Source organism: Lampris incognitus, chromosome 2 (assembly GCF_029633865.1).
Source record: "Lampris incognitus isolate fLamInc1 chromosome 2, fLamInc1.hap2, whole genome shotgun sequence".
NCBI lineage: Eukaryota > Metazoa > Chordata > Actinopteri > Lampriformes > Lampridae > Lampris > Lampris incognitus.
In genome coordinates, this window is record NC_079212.1 from 33,233,067 (window position 1) to 33,253,972 (window position 20,906).

Genomic DNA, 20,906 nt, shown 5'->3' on the forward strand with positions numbered 1-20,906 from the left:
TGGAGATAGGGTGTCCAGGTGGCATGGCGGTCTATTCTGTTGCCTACCAACATGGGAATCGGCGGTTCAAATCCCCGTGTTACCTCCGGCTTGGTCGGGTGTCCCTACAAACACAATTGGCTGTGTCTGCGGGTGGGAAGCCGGATGTGGACATGTGTCCTGGTCACTGCACTAGCGCCTCTTCTGGTCGGTCGGTCGGGGCACCTGTTGAGGGGGGGACTGGGGTGAATAGCGTGATCCTCCCACGTGCTATGTCCTCCTGGTGAAACTCCTCACTGTCAGGTGAAAAGAAGCAGCTGGTGACCCCACATGTATCGGAGGAGGCATGTGGTAGTCTGCAGCCCTCCTGGGATCGGCAGAGGGGGTGGAGCGGCGGCCGGACGGCTCGGAAGAGTGGGGTAATTGGCCAGATACAATTGGGGAGAAAGGGGGGAAAATACAAAAAAAAACAAAACAAAACACTGGAGATAAATGGATAAACTTTTGGCCTTAAATTCAGTGATATTTACTCTGATTAATTTGGTTCTTTTTATGTTTCACTCTGTAGCTTTTTATATAATATAGTTCCTTGTACTTTATTTATAAAAATTTACTGGTCTCTCTTATTCTTCTTTAATCCCTTCCTCTCTCCTCCCTTTCTTACGCTGTCCCATTACTTTCTGTCTTGCCTTCTCTCTCCCTATCCGACTCTCTCTCTCTCTCTCGCTCTCTCTCTGTCTTCATCTTCCTCAGTTCCCTTTTGCTCATATTTCTAATGTACGACAGTGTAGAAGACCAAGTTCGAGATAGGGAACAGAGAAAAGACGAGCAGAGAAAGAACAGGGAAAAAGCCGGATTTTCACACTATTGGCAAAGAGGGAGAGGGGGAGATGGAGAGGAATTGGAAGTGAGAGAAGGCGGGATGGAGAAAAAGCAAGGAATAAAATGGTGTGCGAGAGAAAGGCTGAGAAGTTGGAACGGGCCGAGCTGCAGAAAAAAATTGATTGTCTGTTTAGTTTAACTCAGAACAAGAGGTGGAGAGAGAGAGAGAGAGAGAGAGAGAGAGAGAGAGAGAGAGAGAGAGAGAGAGAGAGAGGAAGGATAGTAAAAAGCTGTTTACTCTGAAAGTTGTGTATGTTATATTAAAAAGCCCCGTCTCCTTTTTTCTACTTTTTTACGCTCTTCACCTCTCTGCAGCCGTAGACGTGCATGTGTTTGTGATTGCACACGTATCATATATGTGGGTATATATGGGTACACGTGTACGCCCTCCTCTGCATACATGTGGTAGCGCTCTGCACACACAGGCCACTGTATGCCTACTGTGTGTACAACTGTTGAACAGTGTAGTCGTGTGTGTTGGATCAGTGTTGGTTGTCAGTTGTCTCTGTGGCTCAGTAGTGGGGGTCCTAATGTATTTGGCTTGGCAGAGCTGAGCACAAAAGTGAGCTGGATACCCCCCCCCCCCTCCACCCCCTCTGTCAGTAGTCTGTCTGGATCACCGCATTTGTGTTTGGTTTGGCAGGGCAAGGCCAAAGTGACTTGGACGTTCTGATCAGCTGCACAGGCAGCAGCACCATCCCCCCTCCATCACAATGAGACAATGCAGAGACACATACACACACACATGCACATATAGGTATCAACAACACACACACACACATACACACACACACACACAAAAGTACACACTCATATAGAGCTATATGCAAACATACACATTCAAATACTCACACGCACACAAACAGAGATGCACAGAAGGATAGATGTGCTTAAACACAGTCAAAAACAGAGTCATGTATAGATAGCTACATGTGCACATATAAACAACGAAAATGAAGTTATTTACAGAAACAGACACACACACACACACATAGCTGCAAACACAAAAGCGCACATAGGGCTCTATTTAAACGATCTATGGCACATGGTCTAATGTGCATGATGCAAGTGCATTTAGGACTTGTCCAAATCCACTTTTGCTATTTTAATGGTGGATAATCTGAGTGCAAAGTAAGGGGCATGGTTCAGAGGGGTTGTAGTTAGTCTCCTAATTAATCATAGGTGTGTTTTGGGCGTAACATGACATGATAATAAATAATAATAATAATAATTATTACATTTATATAGCACTTTTCTAGACACCCAAAGCACTTCACATTGAAGGGGGTAACTCACTTCAACCACCACCAGTGTGTAGCACCACCTGGGTGAGGCACAAACCAGTCAGTGTCATCTTCCATTACCTTTAAAAACCAGGCACCTTGGCGGATTGGTGTTATAATGGCGGATTTGCCAAGTGGTAGGAAAGTTGTACCATTGACTTGATACCAAGCTTTTGTTGGTCAATGGTGCAATCGGTTTCTGCTGCCTCAAGATAACAACGAAGTCATGCACAAACCCACCCACCCCCACCCCCCAATTATGTATGACACAGGTGAGTGCATAGCAACAATTCACAGACGCAGTTATACAGTGACGACATACAGTTATGTAGATACACAAAGCCTGCATATGCATTTACGTGCAGAAAGAGACACACACACAGACAGAGAGAGTAAAGGCAACCAAAGTAACAAAAGAAGGAAGAAGTATTGTAAAGATAGGGGTAATAAAAAATCCATCCAGACACACTTCCCATAGGAAAAGGTAGAGAGCAGAAGGAAGGGATGAAAGCAAAGGCAAAAAGAGTGATGGAGAACAAAATGAGTTTCTTTGGGTGATATTGTGAATGAAAAGTTAATCCCAAAGTTGCTACTTGTCCATTTGTCCAAATAGTTGTGTAATATAATAGTTAAATATTACCTGACACAAGGAAAGACAGTGGTGTGGTAAAGGAAAAGATCATCCTCATTGAGCACGCGGCTGCCAGTATGGGGGATATTTCCAGAAAACACTGTTTACTATGAATTCATGTAATGGATTTATATCAGGAATCAGGAACAATTTATTGTCATTTCAAACATGTACTTGCGTACACAAAAGGAACAAAATGTTGTTTCTCCCAGTCTACAGCAATTCAACTCAGAAGATAAAAACACATATGCAAAATTTCCCAAAATTACACCACCAAAAACATACAAAAACAGAGAGAACAAAGCACACACAAAAAAAAACAACAACACACAAACAGTTAACAACACAGTCCATTCAGCTCAACACAGTCCAAAAATTCCACTGTCCAGAGAACGAACGCCAGCCAGGATGACTGTCTGTCTGCATGGGCTAGCAGTTAGCTTAGCCTGCCCCGCTTCCGCATCCCATCAGACTGCCCTCAGTGTTTCCTCTTCGGGTGCTGCTCTGGGCAGCGCCGTGGTCCTTGAGCCCACCGGACGCAGCAGACCAGGCTCCCTCAGCTGATCCAGCACCAGCTCCCCCAGCCATTAAACAAAAAAATCAACAATCAAAATAAAAACTTCACACGATGACACAAACCTAGACGTAGATGTGGACAAACACACTGCATAGTTGGTATTGGGTGAGGCCGCTGCAAACGTGAGTTCGTGCCGCCATCTTCCCACACCGGAAGCGGTGAGGTACCCTGGCCTTATATCAGCCCTAGGGAAACTATAGTCAGCAAATAATAAGGTGGATAAACTGCATCTAGTCACATTTATCCTGCGCTACTCCACTGTGGGCAGATGACTAGATGAGGGCACAGCAGCTTGTTTTTACATTAAACCCCAGACGGTCCACCTGGAGCCATTGCAGCTCCTCACCATGACTCTCTGATGTGTGTTAACCTCTTCATCCCGGGGTCACCGCGGGGGGGACTACATACAGACAGATTCACTGCAGGTGTGTTAGTGATGCTGCAGACTAGGCCACGCCAGGCGCCCTGGCATGCAAGCCGTCACCCAGCCCAAGTGTTTTGGATGGAGGGAGTACGGAAAGGAAATAGAGTAATGAAACGCAGCACTTCGCCGACGAAGTGAACATGACACACCGAATCCTTACAAATGTGACCTGCGGTGAGGAGAGGGAACGGAAATAGACGCCGTTTCTCTTTAACTGTAGCGCGTCAGGTTGTGGAAGAAGGGACAAAGGAACCTAAAAAGAAAAAAAATTGGAACAAGAACCAAATCATTTGTTTTTACACAGTGCAAGGCCAGAGCAGGAATCAAGCTCAGTTAACAAGCTAAATACTATCTGAAATGACTGATGATTTAAAATTATGTGTGTGTGTGTACACGTGTGTGTGTATATGTGTGTGTGTGTAATTGGGGAAAGGAAGTGTTACTGGAAGGAGCCATAAAACTAAGGAAATCCAGCTGTACTCTCATCATGGGTGAGGCATAATGCTATTCCCTGTTCACCTCCATGTCACTATTTCACCCATCTCTGTGTGTCTGTGTGTGTGTGTGGGCGTGCACGTGCCCATTCGGCTCACTCAAAATACATTATGTGCAGTATTTTCAAAACACAAAACCACAAAAAATAAATTACACATATCAAATGAAAAACAAGGATTCTTAACGCGTTGTCAAGAGAGCTAATTGCTTCAAGACGCCGGGGTTTCGCCGGAGCGCGCCACAGCGGTGCGTGCTCATGTCGGCTCGCACGTACGTTTGGACGCCTGTGTGTGCGCTGGTGCAAGTGCACAATTAAATTGCGAGTGGGCGTCCACTGTGTTCCTCCTGCTCTCGTTCTCCTGGTATTTTTATCCAGCTGATTTCAATGTCATCACTTCCCCTGTGGCCGCCGCGCAGTCACGGACTGGCCTGCACGGTAACAATACTCCATTGTCCGGGAGAGGAACAGAGGCACCGAGACCCTTGGAGTTCACAGGAAGGACAGTGAAATCAGTAAGACGCATCCAAATCAAGCAGCGGGCCTGCTGTTAGTCATCCCCCCCGTCTCCTCCATGGAAAGCCGAATAAGTCAGAAGTTACACAAATCACACCCAAGTTACCGTGAAGGAAAAAGAAAAGCCAGAAGTGTGCTGTGTAATACTTTGAAGCCATTGTAGGGGAGGGTGGAAACAAAGGGCCTTTGTTCGAGAGCATCCATTTAGACGTGTATTTTTAAAGTGGACAGTCACACCATAGGCCGCAGGGCCGTGACTGGTGTTTGTGTGGTAAGCTGTACTGAAAGGCTTGGGTGAAATAAGGAGCTGAAACTGTTTTCTTTCCTCTCATTTTAAATAATGTCCTCATCTTAACTGAAGATTTACCCGAAGGTTGACGGTTTTGATTTTTTTTTTTTTTTGATTTTGAGATACTTTATTGATCCCCATAGGGAAATTACTCTCTGCATTTAACCCATCCTAGCTGTGTAGCTAGGAGCCGTGGGCAGCACCCGGGGACCAACTCCAGTTCTTCTTGTCATGCCTTGCTCAGGGGCACAGACAGGAGTAATAACCCTAATGTGCATGTCTTTTTGATGATGGGGGAAACCAGAGCACCCGGGGAAAACCCACCGCAGACAGGGGGAGAACATGCAGACTCCACACAGAGGATGACCTTGGATGACCCCCCCCCCCAAGGTTGGACAACCCCGGGGTTCGAACCCAGGGCATTCTTGCTGTGAGATGACAGCGCTAACCACTGGGCCTCCGTGCTGCCCACTTTAACTTGTTCACATGGAGCTCGCTCTACTTTTTTTTTCCGAAGTATCAAGGGTTACCCCGTTAATATCTTTAATCAACCAATTAATCAAATGAATAAGTCGGTTATTACTGCAGAGGTAGCATTTGCCAGCTTGCATGCTGAGTTTCATAGCAGATGTATATGCTCTGTGTTTCCCTTTGCTTTCCCTTGACCTCATTTTTATCCCTGGTTTTGCACCCTACAGATGAGAACCTGGTCTTAATTCCTGCTCTCCCAGCTCCACCGCTGTTATTTGCTGTCTCGCAGCTCGTTTCCTGGTTCTCAGACAGGCACAGAGTTCACTGTAAGGACAATTCAATTAGTGACAGAGGCTGAAACCAAAGACTGCTCCCATCCTCTCTGCTCGCCCCGCAGAGCCGGGTCGATCTGAGAGCGAAGGGATGTGAGAAGGTGTGAAGATAGATGAGCCCCGGTCCAGCCTCTCCTCAAGACATCACTATAGTCGAGATTTAATATGTGTGTGTGTCTCACGCATTAGGAGGACACAGGTGGTCAAGCTCACAAACCTGTGTCAGTCAAGTAACAGTGTAGAAAAGCTGGCAAACAAAATGGAATCATAAAAAATGAAATCTTCCTGCAGTTGACTTCCTTTCCTTCATTTTCTTCTTCTTTCTTACAAGTTTCCTCTGTACTGTAGTCCCAAGTGGAAATGTTTTATTCACATCCACGTTTATGGCTCACCTTCTCTGATGCAAGTCCCGTGTTTTCCCTCCTAGCATGTGTTCACCATGGACCCTACCAATGTGGAGAATGGACGGGGGAAGGTTCCTCATGACCCCAGCCTCCCTTTTGCCAGCACCTTCAGCGGTATGTCACTTGTTGTTTTGCAGCCACTTGACTGTGCATTTTCTCAGTGAAATTGGTTTCGGAACTCAAACTCACGCTTTTCAACAGAGACATTTGTCATCTTCAAAGCCCTGCTCCATCCACGGCAGCAAGGGAAGCTTACTCTGCAAGACACCACACACACACACACACACACACACACACACACACACACACACACACACACACACGACTTTACCGGCAGGGTTAAACAGTGAGGGCGTTTCTCGCCGTATGTCTTTTGGTATTTAGCTTGTGAAATAACACTGATTTATAGGAGTGACAGGCAATGCTGGGAGTCACAGCGGGTGAAGATTGTTCTGGTGTGTGTGACTGTGTGTGTGTGTGTGTGTGTGTGTGTGTGTGTGTGTGTGTGTGTGTGTGTGTGTGTGTGTGTGTGTGTGTGTGTGTGTGTGTGTGTGTGATTCTGCTCCACCTTGCTCCCCCTGCATCTGGGTGAAGCTCAGATTGTGTCCTATGCCGGATTGCTTTTGGCTGGAAGATTTACTGTTGGAGCCAAAATGCTCTGCTAGGACACATAAAGCTCAACATACACACAGACCCCCTGAGTAGAGGCCATGCAGCAGGCGTTTAGACAGAGAGATAGCCGGCAAGACGAGCCGGCATACAGAGGGAAAGACACACAGACAGGTTGACAGAAAGACACAAAAAGACAAAGACACAACACAGCACAAAACAGTGGTAGTGCAGTATAGATATGGTGTTATGTGCACCATGCTTGTTTATATATTTTGTTCTTATTTCTATTTATTTTATCTTTTATTTCTATTTGTTTCTGTTTTTCTTGTTTCTATTTGTTTCTATTTTCATGTTATATTGTATCTTGTTAGTTTTTTCTTACTAGAGTGTGAGTGTCTGTAGTAGAACCCAGTTTCCCCTCGGGGATGAATAAAGTATTCTGATGATTCTGATTCTAACATGGACAGACAGATGGAAAGGCAGACAAACACACACACACACACACACACACACACACACACACACACACACACACACACACACCAAATGTTATAGAAGTAGTCCAAACACTTAATTAAACAGGCGGACAGAAAGGGGTAAAGACAGACAGAAAATGAGATAAGCAGAAGGAAATGCATGTATTCAGACAGACAGAGGGAGACATACATAGACACATACACAAAAATTGTGACAAGTAGCAATATACAAGGGCTTTGAGAGACAAATATACAGGCAGAAGATGTATACAGCCAGACCAACAGACGTAGACACATACATGCAAACCTGGCTTCGCTCGTAGACACAGATACAGACAGGGGGACAGACCGACTTACTGGATGAGACAGCTCTCGGACTTTCTGTTTCACTTCCTCCCATTTTCCTGACGCCCTGTACTGTGCTGTCAAGGCCAGGAATATAACCTTTGACAAGGTGTGAAAAAAACATTGTTTTAAGTCGTACTCATCACCCTGGCCCCGTGGTGTTTTTCCCTGTATCTCAGTGTTCTCAATTACGGGATCGTCACCCAGTGAGTCAGCCAAAATTCCCCTGTCCTGGCTGTGTTTGTGTGTGTGTGTGAGATTATGTGATTGTGTGTGTACACATGGGTTGACTTAAGTATCTGATTGTGCATCTGAGTTTGACTGTGTATCTATTCACTCCATTCTAACCAGTTAGGACCACAATAAGAAGATTTGTTTTGTAGCCTCCAGATTCAAGTCCCCGAGGGTGGGGTGTGTCTTCAAACTGAACAAGCCAGGGGTGTCCAGGTAGCATAGCAGTCTATTCCATTGCCTCACGGGGATCGCTGGTTCGAATCCCTGTGTTACCTCTGGCTTGGTCGGGCATCCCTACAGACACAATTGGCCGTGTCTGTGGGGGGGAAGCTGGATGTGACTATGTGTCCTGGTCACTGCACTAGCGCCTTCTCTGGTTGGTTGGGGCACCTGTTCAGAGGGGAGGGAGAACTGGGGGGAATAGTGTGATCCTCCAACGCACAACGTCCCCCTGGTGAAGCTCCTCACTGTCAGGTGAAAAGAAGCAGCTGGCGACTCCACATGTATCGGAGGAGGCATGTGGTAGTCTGCAGCCCTGCCCGGATCAGCAGAGGGGGTGGAGCAGCGACTGGGATGGCTCGGAAAGTAGGGTAATTGGCCGGATACAATTGGGGAGAAAAAGGGGGGGAAATCTAAAAAAATTAAAAAAGAAACTGAACAAGCCTGCTGTACACTAGTTAGATTATTGCTGCTGATGTACAAAATAAAATCAAAAAACATTTACATGGTCATTTATGTGTTAACACTGTCTTGTAACTCGTTGGCTCTTAGATCCTGTTAAACCCGCCTTACATTACTTACAGACAAAATGTATCAGCAAAGTGGAGAATTTGATAATTAGTTTCTTCATCTGCAAAAAAACTTAATAAAGGGGGTTGCACTGCTGTATCCATCATCAGTGTTCCCACCCTGAGCAAAATGGTGGAGCATTACTAAGAAATGTGGCTCATAATTTTATTTTGTCAGCTGCTGAGCTTAATCCAAGCCAGCTGGCCTCTCTGTCACTTATAGAGACCGGTATGTAGTAGCCTGTACTGCTGAATGCAGTGTTGTAGTCGAGTCACTAAACCTCGAGTCCGAGTCGAGTCTCGAGTCCCCAGTGTTCGAGTCCAAGTCCAAGTCTGAGTCACCAAAGAAAAGTCGAGTCCGAGTCGAGTCCCCATTACCTGAGTCCGAGTCGAGTCCCTATTACCCTAGTCCGAGTCCGAGTCATCAAGGTTGAGTCTGAGTCGAGTTCCAAGATGGCTCCAGTGATCCACTCGGGCACAGTCAAAGATCTGACATACAAATAAAAAAGGTCTACATTAAACAAAAATGACACAGCTGTCACCATTTCAAAGGGAGTTTATTTACTTTGTGACACGATAGCCAAACAAATGCACACCCACACACTCGCACACATTTTTAGAACAGTCTGAATTTCTTTGACATTCTGAACATTGGATGTGCTTCAAAACACATTGATAGCTGTGAATAGCATGATATTAGCAAATGGTGGAAACAGTATACAGAAGTAAGTTCCACAGCATACAATGCATTCATAAAAACTAGACATTGTCTCTCAGGAATAGTTAGGAACAAAAGGCTGGTGGCACTAGTTTTAAGCATACACGTTGCATTTCAAAAACGACAGCATGGAACTACTCAACCTTGCACGGTGAGGCCTCATCAAAATGCCTCCATGACTAAATACTCTTTCAATGGGCGCACTGGAGGCAGGGGTAGAGAATACCTGTGTGGCAATCTGATAGAGGGTAGAGAATTTGGATTTGTTTTGCTGCCAAAACCTGAGGCACGGGACTGAGTCGGAGTCCTGCTCAGCGATCAAGTTGAGGTATGCAGTCAACTGAGCCTGGCCAGACGGCTTCTTCTCGGTGGAGGAGGGAGTCCTCCTATAGTGGGAGAACATTCTCAACTGCTTCTCAGGAGGAGACTCTGAAAGTTCACCTTCCCCTGGTCCTGTTGCTTCCGCTGCATCTGCTGTTGATACCGCTTGCTTGTCACCCTCTGCCTTTATATACTCTGAAATGAGAGGGGGGCATGGGGGACTCATTACAAATATGTTATTGACTAGGCCTACATGACAAATGACACGCCTATGTGCTTTATTGTAACACCTTCAATGATATAAACATCACAACAATCAAATAGTTAATCACTTAACTAACATTAATCAAAACATTTCTCACCTTTGATCTCAGTCTTCAGCACATCTTTGATGTCACTGTCCAGCTGCACATCATGTTCTAGCCACTGGAAGCCAACACAGATGCTATGAAGTAGGCATTGGTGAAAGGAAATTTGGTGGGGCCTCTTCCTTCAGCTGGCTCACATCCTGGTATCTTGACTGCACTGAAAACCTCTGCAAACCTTGTTTTCAAGGAGCTCTCCAGAGCTCTCACCAGAGGCCCACAGTATCTGGCTTTTCCTCTTATTTCCTGCAGGTGACAGCGCAGAGTGAGGACACAGGGCACAATCACACTGACGGTGACAGTAGTCTCACCCTGAGTTAGGTTGGTTGCCTCTAAGAACGGATCAAGAACTTCGAACAGTTCTTTAAGCTGAGCATACTCTCACAGGGATAAGATAAGGCTTTTGTGCCCCTCTGATTCTAACACACTGGACAGCTTTTGCATGTCTAAATGCACATAAGCCTTCACCTGCTTCAGAGTGGAATTCCATCGTGTGGTATTCGCTGTTGGAATTGTTGCATCACCAAAACACACTTCAAAGCAGTCTTTAAACGAGGTGCCACTGTGGAGGAGGTTGGCTGCACGGGATAGCTTTGCTAGGGTGCTTGACAGCCCACTGGTGTCTTTCAGACCATCTTTTATGACCAACTGCAGTGAATGTGTGAAGCATGATAGTCTCTGCATCTTACAGTTCTCAGCCAAAGTGTCATTGACTGTCTGTTGATCTTCTGGCATCAGGTCTTGCCATATTTCATCATCCTCCTCAAATGTGCTGGGATCATGAGCTTCAGCATCACAAGGATCCTCTAGGGGAAAGCTGACCTGGGACGCTTTTCTCATGTTGGATGCATTGTCAGTTATGACAAAGTTGATCTTGTCCTTAATCAGGTATTCTTCAGCACAGCATTCAAACATCATTGCAATCTTCTCTCCTGAGTGTTTCCCATGCACTCTTTTTGCAGGAAAGAAGATATGACTGAAGGCTGAGTTCCTGTTTTTTTTATCCATTGCCACTGTGTGTGCTGTCACTCCAAGGAATGACCGCATCTTTCGATCACTCCAAATGTCTGTGGTAACAGCAACACTCGATGCTTCTGCCAGCTGGTTCTTTATCTGTTCTTTCTTGACTTCCACCATTCCTGGAATGGTCACAGAGGAAATTGTGGATCTTGCTATGGGCCGGTACTGAGGGTCCAGGACATGCAGGAAGTGCTTGAAGTCCTCGTTGTCAACGATGGAGAGTGGCAAGCAGCACTTAATGATTAGATCTTTTACAAGGGCATCACTTATAGCCTTCTGACGTGGATGTTTGAGGTCGTACATCCTTTGCTGTCCATCATTTAAAAATGATGTGATAGTCTTCTGACCTGGAGCAGCTGGCATCACATCTGAAGCAGTGGAGGCACGGTATTCTTGGAATTTAGGGGAAGATAGGATACACACTTTAGCTTGCTGATGCCAAACTGTTTCAAGTAATCTTTCTCACAGCAAAAAATGTGTAACGTTATAGCTATAACAATATGCAATAACAATACAAATGTTACACATTATACACATAGTTGTTTGAACCATAACCAGTTAAGTTACATATTTAGTTATCTATATAACTAACATTACCATATTAGTAGATTAACTAATGTAAGCTAGCTGGATAAATGAAAAGTATGAGAAAAGATACATAATTTATGAGACTAACAGGACAGGGATTAATTAGCAAAACCCAGTCATTTAATTATTGATTTAAGTATGTTACATGCTACCTAGCTGAGCTTTAACTGTCTATCCTCCGTGAGTCTGTATGTTTATTCTGTATGGGTCAGGGAGGGTGTGATTTTGTTAGAAGATAGAGCCAGTTCATAGTACTGTTCAAAAGCTACGTCACGCGTGTCTATTTTTAGAATTTGGCACACCCAGTGCTGCATATATGCAAAGAAAAATATCCCCATATTTACAGTAGCCTATGCGGTGTCACCAATGACCATACGGTTCGGTAGTTTTCGGTACATCGGGGGGGAAATGCCACATCCGTCAAATCTTGTACCGTCTCCAGCTCTCAAGAAAACCAGTGGCGGCATCCACATTAGCTTTCTTCAGTTAGTCCATTTAGCGAGTAATAGCCTACAATTATTTTTATTTGCATTGTAAAGTTGTGCACATTTTATCAACATTATTTGTGGATGCATATAGGCTAGACTTCTTCCTTCTCCGCACTTGGAGAATATTCATGGCGGAGATCTGCAATGTGCGGATTTTTTATTGCTAGTTAAGATTAATGCTAACACGGTAGTTCAGAGTGGTGTGTTTTTTCCGTTAAGTGTATGCTACTTGGTAATTAGCTAAATGATAAATAAGAAAAATCAGTTTTAATCTCCCTATACCACGAAGACGCTGCGTGTTACTTACCAACTCATCATTAGTGAGATCGATGGCACGCTCGTACTGAAAGCGAACCGTACTGTGACTTTTCTGTGCAATGCTGCATTAGCATTCTAACAGTAACGTTACATAACTTACCTATACAATTTAACTTGGTTCTAGTGATATGATATACCCACACGACCTAACCGAACATCTTGGACCAGTGGTTGAGTTACTTCAGAGGCTATTGTTACCGTAGCTAGCTAGCTAGCTAGCTAACGTTAACTGATCACCAACCATATCATCAACTGACTGCATATCACTTACTTTTCTGGGTGCATCCTTGACAGATGTCTGTTGAAGTTTGAGGTTGTCCCGGTCTTCTCCTCAATAGTTCGTTTACATATCGAACATCTAGCAGTGATCTTGCTGGAATTTGTTGTAAAATCTGTGTAAGCAAAGAGCACAATTCGGGGCGTCTCTTTAGGCATCTTCGCGCTACTGAACATGACGGTATGCACGCCATGTGAATCCGCATGTAGGTGGAACACACGTGCCTGCCCTTACACGAAATTGAATAATGTTACAGTATTAATATAGCTATCAATATATTTTAATAGGGCCTATTATTTAAAAAAAATCCAACAAAAACAGTCTTTATCAATTAAAAAGTCAGAGTCCGGGTCTCCAACTTCCGAGTCCGAATGCAGTAAATTCGCGAGTCCGAGTCCAAGTCCGAGTCATCAGTGCTCAAGTCCAAGTCGAGTCACGAGTCATGAAAATCAGGACTCGAGTCGGACTCGAGTCCGAGTCCTGGACTCGAGTTCTACAACACTGGCTGAATGTATTTCTTTTCAGTTTCATTATTAGTTGGTTTAACAAGAATCCTGTCATGTTGGTGCACTAATGTATTACAGCCTGGGTTCAGACTGCTGTTTCTGTCTATTGTAAAATGGACAGTCAGTGCATCCCTCTTTCTCCTTCCCTGTCCCTCTTTTTTCCCCACTCCAACTTCATCACTTCACAAGTTACGTTATTCAATCTACTACTACTACAACTACTACTACTTTCGGCTGCTCCCGTTAGGGGTCGCCACAGCGGATCATCCGTTTCCATTTCTTCCTGTCTTCTGCGTCTTCCTCTGTCACACCAGCCACCTGCATGTCTTCCCTCACCACATCCATAAACCTCCTCTTTGGCCTTCCTCTTCTCCTCTTCCCTGGCAGCTCCATATTCAGCATCCTTCTCCCAATATACTCAGCATCTCTCCTCCACACATGTCCAAGCCATCTCAATCTTGCCTCTCTTGCTTTGTCTCCAAACCGTCCAACCTGAGCGGTCCCTCTAATATAATCGTTCCTAATCCTGTCCTTCTTCGTTACTCCCAGTGAAAATCTTAGCATCTTCAACTTTGCCACCTCCAGCTCCGCCTCCTGTCTTTTCGTCAGTGCCACTGTCTCCAAACCATATAACATAGCTGGTCTCACAACCATCTTGTAAACTTTCCCTTTAACTCTTGCTGATACCCTTCTGTCGCATATCACTCCTGACACACTTCTCCACCCACTCCAACCTGCCTGCACTCTCTTTTTCACCTCTCTACTGCACTTCCCGTTACTTTGGACAGTTGACCCCAAGTATTTAAACTCAAATGCCTTTGTCACCTCCACTCCTTGCATCCTGACCATTCCACTGTCCTCTCTCTCATTCACGCATAGTTATTCCATCTTGCTCCTACTGACTTTCATTCCTCTTCTCTCCAGTGCATACCTCCACCTCTCCAGGCTCTCCTCAACCTGCACCCTACTCTCGCTACAGATCACAATGTCATCCGCGAACATCATCGTCCATGGAGACTCCTGCCTGATCTTGTCCGTCAACCTGTCCATCACCATTGCAAACAAGAAAGGGCTAAGAGCCGATCCTTGATGTAATCCCACCTCCACCTTTAACCCATCTGTCATTCTAACCGCACACCTCACCATTGTCACACTTCCCTCATACGTATCCTGCACCACTCCTACATACTTCTCTGCAACTCCTGACTTCCTCATACAATACCAAACCTCCTCTCTCAGCACTCTGTCATAAGCTTTCTCTAAATCTACAAAGACACAATGCAACTCTTTCTGGCCTTCTCTATACTTCTCAATCAACATTCTCAAAGCAAACATTGCATCTGTGGTGCTCTTTCGTGGCATGAAACCATACTGCTGCTCGCTGATCGTCACCTCTCCTCTTAACCTAGCTTCTATTACTCTTTCCCAAATCTTCATGCTGTGGCTGATCAACTTTATACCTCTGTAGTTGTTACAGTTCTGCAGAACGCCCTTGTTCTTGAAAATCGGTACCAGTATGCTTCTTCTCCACTCCTCAGGCATCCTCTCACTTTCCAGGATTGTGTTAAACAATCTAGTTAAAAACTCCACTGCCATCTCTCCTAAACATCTCCATGCCTCCACAGGTATGTCATCAGGACCAACTGCCTTTCCATTCTTCATCCTCTTCATAGCTGCCCTCACTTCCTCCTTGCTAATCCGCTGAACTTCCTGATTCACTATCCCTACATCATCCAACCTTTTCTCTCTCTCATTTTCTTCATTCATCAGCCCCTCAAAGTATTCCTTCCACCTTCTTAGCACACTCTCCTCGCTTGTCAGCACATTTCCATCTCTATCCTTGATTGCCCTAACTTGCTGCACATCCTTTGCAGCTTGGTCCCTTTGTCTAGCCAATCTGTACAAGTCCTTTTCTCCTTCCTTAGTGTCTAATCTGTCATACAACTCACCATACGCCTTTTCCTTTGCCTTTGCCACCTCTCTCTTTGCTTTACGCTGCATCTCCTTGTACTCCTGTCTACTTTCTTCATCTCTCTGACTATCCCACTTCTTCTTTGCCAACCTTTTCCTCTGTATAATTTGCTGTACTTCCTCATTCCACCACCAAGTCTCCTTGTCTTCCTTCCTCTGTCCTGATGACACACCAAGTACCTTCCTAGCTGTCTCCCTCACTATTTCTGCAGTGGTTTTCCAGCCATCTGGCAACCCTTCACTACCACCCAGGGCCTGTCTTAACTCCTGCCTGAACTCCACACAACAGTCTTCCTTCTTCAACTTCCACCATTTGATCTTCGGCCGTGTCTTCACTCACTTCCTCTTCTTGGTCTCCAAAGTCATCCTACAGACCACCATCCGATGCTGCCTAGCTACGCTCTCCCCTGTCACCACCTTGCAGTCTCCAATCCCTTTTAGATGGTGCCTTCTACATAAGATATAGTCCACCTGTGTGCACTTTCCTCCACTCTTGTACGTCACCCTGTGTTCCTCCCTCTTCTTGAAGTATGTATTCACCACAGCCATTTCCATCCTTTTCGCAAAATCGACCACCATTTGTCCTTCCACATTTCTCTTCTTGACTCCATACCTTCCCATCACCTCCTCATCACCTCTGTTCCCTTCACCAACATGTCCATTGAAGTCCGCTCCAATCACCACTCTCTCCTCCTTGGGTACCCTCTCCACCATGTCGTCCAACTCATTCCAGAATTCTTCTTTTTCATCCATCTCACACCCAACTTGCGGGGCATATGCGCTGATAACATTCAGCAATAAACCTTCAATTTCCAGCTTCATACTCATCACTCTGTCTGACACTCTCTTCACCTCCAGCACGCTCTTGACATACTCTTCCTTCAGAATTACCCCTACCCCATTTCTCCTCCCATTCACACCATGGTAGAAGAGTTTGAATCCACCTCCGATACTCCTGGCCTTACTCCCCTTCCACCTGGTCTCTTGCACACACAGTATGCCTACCTTTCTTCTTTCCATCATGTCAGCCAGCTCTCTCCCTTTACCAGTCATAGTGCCAACATTCAAAGTTCCAACTCTCACCTCCACATGCCTACCCTTCCTCCTCTCTAGCTGCCTCTGGACATGCTTTCCCCCTCTCCTTCTCCTTCGCCCAACAGTAGCATAGTTTCCACCGACACCCTGCTGGTTAACAGTACCGGTGGCGGTCGTTGGTAACCCGGGCCTCGACCGTTCCGGTATGTAAGTCTTATTTATGATCCGCATATTTGATTTGGCAAAGATTTTACGCCGGATGCCCTTCCTGACGCAACCCTCCCCATTTGTCCGGGCTTGGGACCGGCACTAAGGATGTACTGGCTTGTGCATCCTCAGTGGCTGGGTTAAGTTACGTTATTCAATCTGCTCTTCATATTCCTTTTCTTTCTCTTTCCCTCTCTCTCTCTTTTCTACCCTCGCTCTCCTTATCTACCTACACCCAACTCTCCCTCTGTCCATCCTCTCATCTCTTTTTCTGTCTCTCGCTCCTTCCTCCCTCCCAGGTGGAGAGCTGTACACCGGCCTGACGGCAGACTTCTTGGGGAGGGACTCGGTGATCTTGAGGAGTATGGGAGGTCGCTCCACCATGAGGACAGAGACGGACCAGAGACTGCTGCATGGTACTGCTGTGAAAGCCAACCGTTTCATGCATGCATGCACACAGATAAGACAAATGCACCGTTTAACAACACCGAATGTGTAAACTGCTACGTTTTGCAGCGTAGGCATTACACTGGGCGCTTGATGGGCGTCTTCATGTATGAACTTGATGTAATAACATATGAATATAGATGTAAGACCACATGTATTCTTCTTTGCCGTTGTGCTGAATATACCCTTGAAATAGTGTATAAATGCCTGTAAATGGATGATTGGGTAACAACTGTGTGCAAGAAAGAGTTGCTGAAGGGAAGCTTTGGTGTGCATCCCTCCCATAATGTTGTTTATTCGCTTCTATAGTCCTCAGTAGAAAGTCCATTAAGTTGAAGCTCATGAATGGACGGTGGCTTATAACATTTTCCTCCTTTTTTCTGCACTGTTTTCACAAGCTAACCCCTTCTCGCTCCCTCTCAAAGACAAAGTCAAAGTAATTTTTCTTGATCATGTACATGTGGTACACGGATAGTGAGTCGTGTTCCTATATCTCGCTCTCAGGCATGTCCAGATAAGAGTATCTTGTACGGAAATGTAGATCAACATGGTATAAACAGTTGCAGAGGCTGTCAGTTGTCTAATCTTTTGCTTTCTCTCTCTATCATCCACACCTCTCCCCCTCTAGACCCAAAGTTCATCGCCGCCCACCTGATACCCGACAATGATGACCGAGACAACGACAAAGTGTACTTCTTCTTCACAGAGAAGGCCACGGAGGCAGGGGACAGGGAAGGGGCCATTCACACACGGGTCGGACGAGTGTGCGCGGTGAGGCCACTTTTTCAGCTGTGCAAGATGCTGTATTTTTATTCATATTTTAATTTGTAAAGTCGCAGAATAGAATGGCAGTGTCATATATGCTAAATTACTGAAATAGAGCAGAATAGAAGCCCAAAATATCATGTAAAAGATGCCAGCACTGTCAGTATTGAAGCCCAGTGCAAGACCAAAGTCTAAGCTAATGAGAAATGGAAGTATTTAGGGAGTCCAGGTACCGTAGCGGTCTGTTCCATTGCCTACCAACACAGGGATCGCCGGTTCGAATTCCCCTTGTTGCCTCTGGTTTGGTCGAGCGTCCCTACAGACACAATTGGCCGTGTCTGCGGGTGGGAAGCCGGATGTGGGTATGCATCCTGGTCGCTGCACTAGCGCCTCCTCTGGTTTGTCGGGGCACCTGTTCGGGGGGAGGGGGAACTGGGGGGAATAGTGTGATCCTCCCACATGCTACGTCCCCCTGGTGAAACTCCTCACTGTCAGGTGAAAAGAAGCGGCTGGCGACACCACATGTATCGGAGGAGGCATGTGGTAGTCTGCAGCCCTCCCCGGATTGACAGAGGGGGTTGGAGCAGCGATTGGGACAACTCGGAAGAGTGGAGTAACTGGCCGGATACAATTGGGGAGAAAAAGGTGGAAAAAGTCCACAAAAAAAAAAAAAGGAAGTAGTTTAGAGGGTCTTTTGCCAAAATGCGTCATTGTGGGCAAGTTGTGGTGGTGGGGGGGAGTTTCTTGGGGGAGTATTGCTTTGTTGGGAGGAGGGGGTGTGGGGCATTCGAGGGCGTCTCAGTTGTTTTACAGTGCTTGAATGCACACCAGGGATTTCAGCTTGATAGAGTGATAGGTTAACTTTTTCAGACAAGCCCATGCGGACATTCTGTGGGGGGATGTTGGATGGAAGAGAGAAAGAGAGGGAGAAGTAGGGAGGCTAGATGGAGGGAGAGCAGCGGAAGAAATAGAGAGAGCAAGAGACAGTAAGCTACTTACAATGTATACATAATCTTTGGTAGTCAGCTGAGTTTGCTATATATACCGATTTGCTTCGCTTTCTAAATTACTCTCGTTATTTTCCAGTTAGCCGTAGTTGTGGGCACATAGCTTTGAGTTGAGTTGAGTTGAGAGAAACTCGTCTGAGTTAAGCGAGACACTAACAAGTTTGAGAAGGTCACATAGGATAGAACTCTTCTCATGGGTACCTTTGGGAGGTCAAAACATCACCATATATTCTGAGTTACATGTAACACAGCTGTCAAACTGTTAAAACCCCCTCTTCCCTACCGCCGTCGACTATTTAGGTCATTGATTCAGTTTAGACAGTCCTGTGTAAACTGTATGTACAGCACACCACGGATGCAGGTATGCGTGGAAGTGGAAGCAATTAAACATACATATACATATACATATACAGCACTCAGCTGCAGGTGTTCCCTTCAGAGACTGCCGGTCTGTGCCAGAAGTCGAGTCCATGCACTCTGCTGCCTAAATCTCCGTGGCAAAGTCTCTATTTCTCTCTCCTCACCCTCCTCCTCCTCCTCACAAGCTTTCTGTTTCTTCTCTATCCTGTCCCCCCCACCCTCTTTCTTTTCTTTTTTCCTTCTGTCTTCTGTTATCCAATCTCTCTTTCTCTCTGTTTATTGTAGTTATTCTGTCTTCAGCTCACCATCCCTCTCTCTCTCCTGATCCCTCTCTCCCCAAACATGTATTCATATAGTTAGCATCACTTCCTCCATAGAGCCTCTTGCCAAGAAAGCAATTATCATCGCTGATCCTCATTATGCACAAGTGCACATGCACACAGACACACAGGGCAGGCAGTGTATTCAAATTTACCAAGAGGGTTTAATGAGGGACATGTTTTATTTCTCTCTCTCCCTCTCTCTCTCTCTCTCTCTCTCTCTCTCTCTCTCTCTCTCTCTCTTTCACACACACACACACACACACACATTCCTGTAGTGTATATATATTATGTGTCCCTGTATACCAGATCATTGCACTGTAATTCTGCATGCTAAGGACAAGTGACTGTGCTCGCATCTCTCTAACCCATGATCTCTGCCTCTCTCAAACACAGACCGCTTATATAGAGCTAGTTTAAAATGTCCTTTGGCTCAGGTTTTATAAACTTAATGCGGTTTTTATGGCTGGACCTATAGTTTATGACATGTTTGTCATCTCAGTTAGTATGCTGGCACGTCAGAGGACTGCAGGAGACAGAGTTGGGTATGGGTTAATATAGTTTACGGTAAAAAATACTGCTGCGGGTTTGGTTTAGCTCCTTCTAGGCTATATCATGATGATGAAGTTTAATATCCATAGCAGAGTGGAACGAATTTTTTTTTTCATTCTATATTTAAATTTTAGTCACATGCTGTGGATATTTTTCGTTCTTCTAAACTATCAAGTCGCAACGAATCCAACAGTGCAACATGTTTCAACTCCTAAATCACTCCAATTACATGCAAGCCGTAAGGGGTGCAAAGTTATTTAAAAGAGTTTAATGCAAACTTAAGTCGTATGTTAGGTGTGGGGTGGGGGCTAAGTGTTCTTAAGGTTCATTCATGATAAATGCACACCCTTTAGTGCAGCAGATGGAATCTACTCATATATTTTCGTAATGTGTGTGTGTGTGTTAGTTAGTGTAGATAGCGGGACCGAAAACTAAAGCATTTATGATCCTAATTCTTTTTGGAGGTGGTAGGTATTGTCTCGGAGAGTAAGGGAAAAATCCCAGAAAAGTAAAATTATGCATAATTATGCATAAATATGCAAAATATGCATATTTCTAAAAATGGCTAAAAACCACTTTTCTCAGCATTTCATATGATTCTGAGCATCTTTCATTTTTTTCACCTATATACAATTTTTTTCTGGGACTTAGAAATGTTTTGGCATTATGCAAAATATATACATTTTTGCAAAAATGCACTTATGATCCTCATTTTTTTTGGACGTGGTAGGTATTGTTCCAGAGAGGACCAGAAAAATAGCAGAATATTAAAATATAATTATAATAATTATGCATAACTATGCAAAATATGCATTTTCTAAAAATGGCTAAAAACCACTTTTCTCGGCATTTAAGATGATTCTGAGCATTTGGGGGGAGGGAGCTGGAGTGGGGGGGTAAACCAC

General features: G+C 45.1%; 1 protein-coding gene across 3 annotated transcripts in view; it reads left to right on the forward strand.

The window, feature by feature from the left end:
• sema3bl (sema domain, immunoglobulin domain (Ig), short basic domain, secreted, (semaphorin) 3bl) overlaps positions 1-20,906 on the forward strand; it is a 120,040-nt gene that overhangs the window by 73,815 nt on the left and 25,319 nt on the right. For all 3 annotated transcript variants that reach the window (XM_056301768.1, XM_056301769.1, XM_056301770.1), the window contains 3 exons: positions 6,305-6,395; positions 16,850-16,966; positions 17,626-17,768. In XM_056301768.1, the coding sequence (XP_056157743.1) occupies positions 6,305-6,395; positions 16,850-16,966; positions 17,626-17,768 (351 nt within the window). The remainder of the gene's footprint in view (positions 1-6,304; positions 6,396-16,849; positions 16,967-17,625; positions 17,769-20,906) is intronic.